Below are 10,234 nucleotides of genomic sequence, written 5' to 3' on the forward strand. Positions count from 1 at the left end.
TAACATTTTTGGAGATATCCGTTATCGCGAAACGAAACCTGCATGAAAGGAGCACCGGTCGATAATAGGACCCTTGGTGAGACCACTTGAACTCTACGAGGAGGCCCTTAGAAATGAATCGTGGACAATTCGCAGCGTGAAATCGACCTCTTTCTTTCCGCCAAAGCAGCCGCCGTCCTGCGAGCAAAGGAAAGGTAGTAAGAGAGAAGTACCCTTCCTTCGCGGTAGACTTGATGTCGGGAAGGGGGGGGTCTCTAAGTAATGCCTAATGCCTCTACTGAAGTGGGCGGCGAGATCCGAAGAGGAACGCGAGGGGAGAATGAGGGGGAGGGGGAGGACATAAAAATTTGTTTTGTTTTTTCGTTCCGACGGTCGCATTCCAACGGTACCAGATTGCCGGGGCCTCCTCGACTCTCGGGGTGGTCCCAAATAGCTTTTGGGACCGTCTTGGAACGTTCTGTGGTGAGCTGTGCGTTTTTGTTTTTTACGCCGTGCCGCCGCACTGTACCTTCCCATCGCCTCCCCCTTCGCGTCTCCTTACGCGTGTTTTCGTATGTGTATAGACGGTAAGAGACAGAGAAAGAGAGAGGGAAGAGAGATAGAATAGAGTTTCACGAACGTCCCCTCTTAATTCCTGGGACGATGAATCTTAGTCCTTTTGAGAGCGTACATTTTTGCCATCATCCAATTCGACACGCGACACGTTGACACGTGACTTCTTCCTGTCAAAGAACTAAGATGATACTCTGATAAACACATACGTGCGTATCGCGAATGAATAAAGAGAGAGAAAGCGAAATATTCTCGCATAGACTCTTCCCTCCCGATCAGATCCGTTACATTTAATTCCGCCGCGGATCCATCCATCTCCAGGATCCAGCGTTCTAATCTTCATAATTCGTAGCCATGCCATTCTTCCCCCGGGCAGTCGGCCGTCCCGCTGTCCGCGCGAAGAAGGAAGATTGTACGGGAGAGAAGTGGGAAAAGAGAGCAAAAGGACGCGCGGGACGAGTTCGGGCCCCCAAGTTGAGACATTTTAACCTGCCCGTGGCTTCGCGCGAGGAAAGAGAAAGAGAGAGAAGGAGAATACTTATTGACTCGTCTTTCCCAGGGGGGGTATCCCACGATGGTAGGGGGACGGGGAGAAACTTTGTACATAAGATATACGACCTATGGCGAGCGCGTGTGTATCTGAATTAATCCTACCCGTCTCTATTTTTCGGTTCCCCTCCATCCCTATGCTTCCATCCCCCTGTCTCTCTCTCTCTCTCTCTCTCTCTCTCTCTGTCTCTAGCTACTTGTCCCGCGTACGCAACGATATCTCTGCGACTTGTTACAGCTTATCGGATTTATATGCATTCCGCATTTCGCGTCGAATGGTCTAGAACGTTTCTCACCGACGTGAGGACGACAGCGAAATAGAAAACCAGACATACGAACAGAAAGGAGAGAGGAAGGAGGAGGAGGAGGCAGTAACGGGTTTCCGAGGAATCTGATGTTCCCTCTTCCTCTTTCCTCTCTTCTTATCTCATCCTCGCGAAATATATCTCGTTCGATGCTTCAAATCGATTCCTTGTATCATTCATATCGCGATCTGTGAGTAGAAAGAGAGAGAGAGAGAGAGAGAGAGAGAGAGAGAGAGAGAGAAGAAAAGGGAGAGTAGAGATTTTATCTCAAATTTTTATCAGAGGTTGCGTGGAATTTTGATTCAGTCGTAAAACAGATAGTGACAATGTGATCTGATAAATTTTACATTTGTCGAGAGCGTGTGTTTCTCATCCTCCTCGTGATTTCATCCCTCAGGAATGTTCGCGATAAAGAAAAGTATCCTTTTTTTTCTTTAATTTCTCTCGATTTCTCTTTAAAGAAATTATCACTTTTTTCGGGAGAACATTTTCGAGGATGCTTAATATCACGAGGAATTCCAAGATTACGAAAAGATACTTCACTAAAGTAAAAGAAATTTTTTATAGATGATCTACTTCTTGTAAAATTATTTTTAAGACTGATTTTAGAAGAAAAACGATTCAAACGATTCTTTTTCTATTTCTTATGTTTTTTCGTATATTTACAATATATATTTATATTCTCATCAGCAAAATGATATCAGCTAATTATTTCTTTCCCGAAACAGCAGAGATGCCACGCGTCGGATAAATCATTTTGCATTTGATCGTTTTGATGCAAATATCGTTAGGTGAATGAACGCATGAACGCGAGGAAGGTATCACTTTATTTGTGCTAGAACTTTTAATCAACATAGATTCTTCGATGAATCGGACGACCGATTCTGTCTTACTAAAAATCTAATTTGATCTTCATGCAATCTTTCGAAATTCAACATTGATATGTTTCTATTTATATGATTCTTCTGCTTCAAGTATTGTTTAAGTTGGCGTAAGATAAATAAGCGTTCCTTACTTAGATTTGAAAAGCCTAATTCGCGAGAAAATCTCTTTTTATCATTAGTCTGATTAAAAAATTTGATTGAAGGTTCGCGATTTTAGCAAGTGAAAAAAATCGAAGGATCTAAATATTTCCAAATACTTTGTACTAATGTCTACTTTTTTCAGTAATTAAAAGCTTGTGAAACTCAATTCGGAATCACTCACTGTGTGCCGCGAAGGTCATGATGACATCGCTCTGATCGATCGCCTTTAGATCCTGGCCAGTGAGGTCGAACTCCCCAGCCTTGCGATGATGATGCGCCGCAGGCTTCTCTTCCTCGTCCTCGCCGAGGGCATTCTTATAAATGTCCAGCAGAAACTTGGGCGCCGATCTTTTGATCTGGGGAGGCCTGTCGATGATGTTTCGCGGACGATCCGGGAGTCCCAACAGGTTCAGAAACTCATGCTCCAAATCGCGTTTCTCACGCTGGCTGACTACACGATGGACCACCGTCTGATCGAAACCGTTGTCCACGTATACACCGGTCATCTTCTCGGCGCTACCGATGCTGATGAGGTCGCCGAGGATCGTTGCGAGGAGCAACAGGATGGAAAAAGGCCAGACTGACATCTTGACGTTGAAGAGAAGAAAGACCGATGTATATTTAATTGCAATTCTTTTCCTTTCTATCTTTCCTCCTTTCTGTCCTCTTGTTTAGTATCTTCTCTTCAAGATTCAAGAGTTGCTTCGATTCGCGCGACTAATCACTAAATAAATTTTTTCAACTCCTCTCCTTTTCTTATAGATTCTTCCTTCGTTTTTTCTCTTCGCTTTTCTCTATCCACAAAAGAAAAGTTTTTGATCTTTATTTTATAATTCCTATAATTCTTTCACTGTATAAAACACATGCGTTTTTTTCAGCAATCAATTCTGAAGAGTTCTACAACTATTTGGAGCGCCTGAACGAATGCCTAAAACGAACGATTCAAGGATCACCGAATTGATTGGAAATGTTCGGTAACTTAATAGCTGTTCATTTCAAGAACCTCACAGTCTAAAACAGCTTACAATCTTTGGAGACTTAATGACTCGATCGCGAGTTGGCGGTCGAGATTCTTGAATAACGGTGATCTTGATCGACTGCGCGTGTTGCGGTTTCGTTGTCAGGAATATGGACATTGTGTGCGCGCTCGCGGACAACTACAATCAGCAACCTCGTCCTCGAGTGTTCTTAGTGACTTGATGCTCTCGTACTGCGACTCGTTCCGCTGTTTCGTCTTCCGCTGGTACCTCGGAACTCTTGAAGAAAACGATTGCCACGATCGTCGTTTTCGTCGGTGCGTATCATATAGTTTGCATCGATACGATTGTGTCGGAATTTGACGACTTCGATCAAAGAGATCAGAAATTTACGGTGCATCGCGTCTTTTCTGTTGATCGGATTGGCGTTTTCGCTTTGAAGATACTCTTACGTTATACCAGAAATAATTGTCACAAATTTTATCTTTGGTTTCACTCGTCTGTCTCTTCACTCGCGAAAACACAACGTGTCAATCTTTCCGCGCACATCATCTTGTCAATCTTCCCGAAAGAGGCAAGTCAATCGGCGGTAATTGTTGATCACAAAACGATCGGTCACTTTGCCTGCGCGAGATATATACCTTGTTTCTCCTTCAGTATTTCAATAGTTCTTCAGCACACTTATCAACGTAATAACGTAGTATCGCAGAAATGACAAATCAGGATCAGGACCGATTATCCGCGACAACGGACAGTCGTGCTCTTTGATCAGCGGTACGTGTCTCTAGAATCATCCGATGATCTCGCGAGATGCATCCGTCAACAGATTACACGAGAATCAACGCGAACGCTCGTCGTCGATGGACTGTGAATGACCATAGGTCACCGTGGATGACTCCTGGCAACTCTCGCGATGCCAGTGGCAGTCTGTTTGTCTGGCCCATGCCAGTCGTCGTCCCGAGTCGTCTCTCAGCGAGCTCACCGCCTCCCAGGCCCGTACCATGGGGCCCGATCGGCCCCACTCCCGCCTCTCCATCGCCAACTCGTCGATTTTTTTCTCTCTCCAAGTGCTTGCCATCCTGTTAGTCTTCGTTTACGACACGCAAACGTATGGCCTCATTGTCACTTGCTGTTTCGTAACAGTTTATAATCCGAATTAGATCGTAAGTTCTATTTAACAGCGTCTCTGATCTTTAAAACAGAATAACACATGAGGAAGAAAGAAGATATAGTCGTGATATCTTGAGAAATAGAAGAGCTGAGATTTTTCTATCCCCAATTTAATTTTATACGTTTATCTGAATGGATTCTCCGACATCGTCAATTATAACAGTGTCGAGAAGTTTAGGTAATAACTGAAGTTTTATGATACTTATTAGAAATAATTCATGTCCAGGTATGAAATAAATTTAATAAATTTTTCAAGTCAGTAGTTGTACGTGGGATGTTAAAATTACGGAAAATTTACAGAATCATCTGGACTCCTGAAGCGCAGTAGAAGCTGAAGCTAATTTTGTGACTCGTTATTCGCACGTTCCTGGATCCTAGAGGTAGGACCGCCCCTGACGAACGAGTAGGCGGTTAATATTGGCAACCAGGACTGGTCGCCGATAACTCGACTCTCTTTAACGAGGTGGTATCGTGGACCAGGACTAGAGGACGCGATGGCGGCCCGTGTGAGAGGCTGTAAAAAAATTTCTCTATGTAGGTAACTAATATCTCTTTAGCTCGGAGATCGCATTCCTATTTACATTTAATAAGATACGACAGTAAAGACAGTCGATTCCGAGGTGTCAAGTGATTAAAACAAATCACCTGTGAAATGATTAATTTTATGAAATTGTTTTCACAAAATACCTCTTTGAAGATGTCCGTTTTATTGACGCATTTCTCTTAAGATTACTATATTAGATTAGATTAACGACCAACTTTTATTTACCGATCCACATCATCGATATATTTAGACAAATATTTTTGCGTAATGTTTTGATAGATGTACATTTGTATACATAGTGTATTCCATAAAATGTAAAAGGAACAGAATGTGTAACTGATTAGCGGTCTCTGGTGAAAGTGAATTCAAGCCGCAAATATCAAATGAAGGTGATACGAGCGGCGTATGAATAAAAATACATATCGGAACTTTGCTAATTCTTTATTCGAAAGCTAATTAAAAAAGAAATTATTCCTTGAAAACAAATCCGTATACATTCGTATCTTTCCAAAAAGTTTGCTTCATTTTTTAAACTTTTACTTAATTAATTAATTTTATTCGGATTAATTTTATTCGATATACATCTGATGCTTTTTATGATTTAAGAGAATCGTTCTTCTCTCGATTATAATAAGATTAAAAGAAATCTAATAGAAACTTTGAAACAAACAATTACGTAATTAAAGCTTTCCAATTTTTAATCTTCATTTCTCAATCTTACACAAATCTTTCGTTTAATCTAATCAAATTTTAAATTGTTCTGCATCGAAAAGAACTGGTCACACGCGTGATTACGATAGAAAATATGCAAATGTTTATACTTTCTATGGAAATATACTTATGGCAATATTAATACATTTCGAAAATTGACGTTTTGATTCAGTCAATATATATCCTGATTATTCTGTACAAGTATGAAAAAATATGCAGATAAGATACGGAATATGAGCAGATGAAAATGTCTTGAAGCGAATTCTTGTTGTGACTCAATCATAGAAAAAGTGGATTTATCGAAAAAATATGTATGGAATTTTCTTAAAACTTTTTTTTTCAGATTGCAATTTAACCATTACATACACAGAATAATGTAAAGTATAGAATTTTGTTTACCATGTTTTTTCTTGGAAAATATATAGCCAGAATTAATGTTTAAAATGTTTAGATTTTGATCTTACATGTTAAAAAGTCATAGTCGTATCAATTAGAAAGACAAAAGTTATCTTTTCGCTTTTAGTTTTAATATTTTAATGTCACTGGAAATTTGTATTTTTAGAACTTTTAAATTTTTCAGTGAAAATATACCCTAATGTGACCAAATATGGGATTTTAAAATACGATCATTCTTCGAGGGAATCGATAATAATTTTCTAAAGCTCGACGTGTTACCGAAGAAAGCAAAGGAAACAGAATCGAAGGAACGAGAGCAAAAGAAATTAATATTTAAATATTTTTAGATCTCGATTTCTCTCGACGATTGGAAATCGACATCAATTTCGCCAAGCGAAATCCTCTATCATCCATCTATGTTAATTCAGAGATACGCTCCTCTCGAGCTCCGTTGTCTCTTTGTGGGACGACGACTGGCCGAGTGCGTTAAGTCGGTTGGCCATGTCGGTGTCAAGTCGGTGCCAAGAAGTCTACTGACGATAACCAGCTGCACCGGTAGACTGCCTGCTGCCACAGGCCCCGTAGGGCCCCTTCGGGACCGGTTATACTTGACCCAGCGCGCGATTCGTTGCGCACTGTCCGAGACCGGATCGCTACCGTACATACACACGCATGCCATATACATACTTGAAGGCGTACGGATCGCAGATACGAATCAGGAACGAAACGTCGGAGTGGTGCGGAGAAGGGGGAAGGTGGAGATTGGCAGGAATCCACAGTTGAGAGGTACAAAACTTTTACGGATCGAGAGGGAGATGGCATTTATGCAGATGAATCGCCAAGGATATACCACGTTCATTATTTAATCATACGTGTACCGCGGACAATTACGGAGCCAAGGATTAAGGAAGCGGGAGATCGCACCCCCGCAAACTTTTTCCTTTTAAGCGCTTGATCAGTGGAACAGATCAATTTATGTCTTTTGTAGAGATCAAGGGATATCTGTGATGGAATAGGACCAAATTAGGAATATTTTATTTAAACAGCATTATATATACAGTAATCTTTCACTAATAAATGTTGGTAGAATTACTGTTTCTTTACAGATATTTTTTTCATATGTAAAATGAAAAGTAACGAGTAGAATGAAAGATTCTCTAGTTTTGTATTTATGGTTACAATAAAACAAAAAAATAAAAAAATATCTTAAATTAATTTATAAGATAGATTATAAATATTTTTATGGATATTTAAAATATCTGCTTATCTGAGGACTACAAGGAATAGCAGAATATATTTTTATAACCTTTATATATACAAATTTTTATTTTAAGTTAAAAATAATGATAATATTCGTAAGAAGCTAAAGCATTAATATAACTCTTTTTCTTCTATTTAAAAAATACACCAATACATCTATTATTTTAGCTTAATTGAATATTTAATGTCTATGTGCATATATTGAAATTAATCTCTCTGGCAATCGCTTTGTACTATATAGTATCAAAAAGGAAGAATTGCACACAATTAATATAATTCAATCATAATTTTTTTCTCTATTATCTAGGATCAATAATGCAATGAAGATATGAAGAAATGTAGCTTTATTCAATATAATATTAAAAAAGTTATTTACATATTTACATAGATTATTTAACGTAGAATAGATTATCTAACGTACTTTTCCATAAATTTACAATGAAACTCGCTTCGCAGCGAATCATTGATGAAAACATGTTTTTTCTTGCGTTCAGAACGCGCACAATTTTTGAAGATAACGTCGTCGTCCCATCGTCTTCGTACCTTCATATCCACTCTTCCACTGCGAAGAATAGTTTAACAAAGGATTTCCAGAAAGAATATTTTCCGTGCGTATCCTCTCCTCTTCCTGTCGCTTTTCCATCTCCTGCAAAATTTAAAACAATGCATTTTTTACTCTTTACAAAATATAAATGTGAACAGAGGAATAAAACTAATAGGCCAAAGTATTTCATTATCAAACTCAGCAAACATCTATTTATAAGATTCTATTACTTTCATTCTTGTTACGTATGTTTATATATTTCTACATTCTTTTTTTTGTAATCATCCAAAAATTGTTATAATCATATTTATTTTTGCAGGCCTATTTCGTAACTTTAAACGGATGCATATAAAGTTATACAATAGATTTGCTGTGCTCTTCCTACTGATTTAACTACAATGTTTTATCGAATTGAATTATCTATCATAAGGTTCTTTTTCGCACGTTTTTCAGAAAGCACGAGATATTTATAAAATAACTGATTTATCACTCTGAAGACTCATATAAATTTTGAAAATATTTGCATTGTTTACTCTTGACCAACTTTGCAAAATTTATAGTAGCACAGATTTATACCTTTTTAGCTCATTCCGTTGCTTGTTCCTTCTTAATCCTCTGAAGCTCGGCTAAGAGTACAGCAGTGTCATCTTAATCGCTCTCAGAATCTGATTCGTCATCATCAATGTCTCTTCGCCCTGGATGCAGTTGATTCTCTGGACGGTTCAATGGCACGACGACTCGAGCCCTTATCCTTTTCTGCTCGTTCTCTCCAATTCTTTCCTAAAATCACGATTTCGCAGCTCCTCGACCGTCCCTTGTCCATACTCTCTGTAAAGAAGCATTAATTGTAAGTAAAAGAGGAAGAAGATGGCAATGATATAACCTCAAAATAGTTTCTTATACGAGTAGAGCTTCGCATATTTTTGTATATTAGTACTCAATATTTATTACAAATTACAGATTTATTGAACTCGCGATTCCCTCCCGCTCACCTGTATTTGAGTTGCGTCTGCGACGGCAAATCCCTTCTTCTTCTTCGGATTTGGATGGCCACTTCTGATCTGGAGTACGATCAGTAGATTCGGGCCAACAACTGGTTTATGCACGGGAATAGCGTAAGGGATGGAGGGAGATAAACAAGAAGGATATTCTGATCAAATGTGGAGGTTACAGGATTTAAGAAAGGAAAGTAGTACGTGAATAACCCCGGGGAAAGGTTTGTTTAGAATGTCTTGAATCTTGTAAGGTTGCGTTAATTCTTCGAATCTGGATAGCTGTGATAGAAGTGAAGTCCTTTGTGGGTTGTACAGAGAGCAGTTCCAGAAGATGCGGTCCGCGTCTTGCGTGGGAAAACCACATGAACAAGAAGGATCTGAAAGGCAAATCCCTGCTATTAGAGAGAAACCTGAGAGCGGCCATCTCGCTTCAGCGGACGCGTGCAGTGTTCCGACTTCCGACACGTGGTTCCGATTAGGGATTCCGTGCGCGCACATGTGCGGCTCTGCGCTTGCGCGACCGTGAGATTACAATGGGTCTGTTCTTTTTAGCTGCACTAGTGCAATTAGTTAGAGTGAAAGAAAGTATGTTTGTCTCTTTCTAACTTATTGCACTAGTGTAGCAGTGCAGCTAAAAAGAACAGACCCAACGTAATTTTAAAAGTCGCGAGAAAGTGGACACAAACTACGTGTTGTTAGAATTATTATTTCTTTAGATATTTTTTTCATATGTATGTAAAATGAAATATAACGAGTAGAGTGAAAGATTCTCTAGTTTTGTATTTATGGTTACAATAAAACAAAAAAAGGAAAAAAATATCTTAAATTAATTTATAAGATAGATTATAAATATTTTTATAGATATTTAAAATATCTGCTTATCTGAGGACTACAAGGAATAGCAGAATATATTTTTATAATCTCTATATATACAAATTTTTATTTCAAGTTATAGGCAATGATAACATTCGTAAGAAGCTAAAGCATTAATATAATCTCTTTCTCTTCTATTTAAAAAATACACCAGTACATCTATTATTTTAGCTTAATTGAATAATTATTTAATGTCTACGTATATATATTGAAATTAATCTCTCTGGCAATCACTTTGTATTATAATGTCAATAATGAGGAATTGCACACAATTAATTTAATTTAATCATAATTTTTTTTCTCTATTATCTAGTATCAATAATGTAATGAAGA

The 10,234-nt window shown here is 38.5% G+C and overlaps 1 protein-coding gene, 1 long non-coding RNA gene and 1 pseudogene across 4 annotated transcripts in view; 1 reads left to right on the plus strand and 2 right to left on the minus strand.

The window, feature by feature from the left end:
* Positions 1 to 4,416, minus strand: part of Gbb (glass bottom boat) — a 20,051-nt gene extending 15,635 nt beyond the window's left edge. Inside the window, exon 1 of one of the 2 annotated variants that reach the window (XM_083095562.1) lies at positions 2,613 to 4,416. In XM_083095562.1, the coding sequence (XP_082951688.1) occupies positions 2,613 to 3,018 (406 nt within the window). In that variant the 5' untranslated portion in view covers positions 3,019 to 4,416. The remainder of the gene's footprint in view (positions 1 to 2,612) is intronic. The other variant, XM_083095561.1, reaches the window with a different exon arrangement.
* On the plus strand, positions 2,396 to 7,400 carry LOC145969421 (uncharacterized). Its single transcript, XR_014438093.1, has 3 exons — positions 2,396 to 4,756; positions 4,879 to 5,112; positions 6,414 to 7,400. It is a non-coding gene; the product is annotated as an uncharacterized LOC145969421 (long non-coding RNA).
* A 416-nt stretch (positions 7,401 to 7,816) lies between these two features.
* LOC145968299 (protein CWC15 homolog) lies at positions 7,817 to 9,452 on the minus strand (annotated as a pseudogene). Its single transcript, XR_014437705.1, has 4 exons — positions 9,439 to 9,452; positions 9,026 to 9,094; positions 8,610 to 8,861; positions 7,817 to 8,135 (listed from the first exon to the last, which is right to left on the minus strand). The product of XR_014437705.1 is annotated as a protein CWC15 homolog (transcript).
* Positions 9,453 to 10,234: the final 782 nt, after the last annotated feature.

The sequence above is a fragment of the Camponotus vicinus genome, unplaced genomic scaffold (genome assembly GCF_025532165.1).
Source record: "Camponotus vicinus isolate PSW18456_S1 unplaced genomic scaffold, iyCamVici1.0 SCAF_3, whole genome shotgun sequence".
Taxonomy (NCBI): Eukaryota; Metazoa; Arthropoda; class Insecta; order Hymenoptera; family Formicidae; genus Camponotus; species Camponotus vicinus.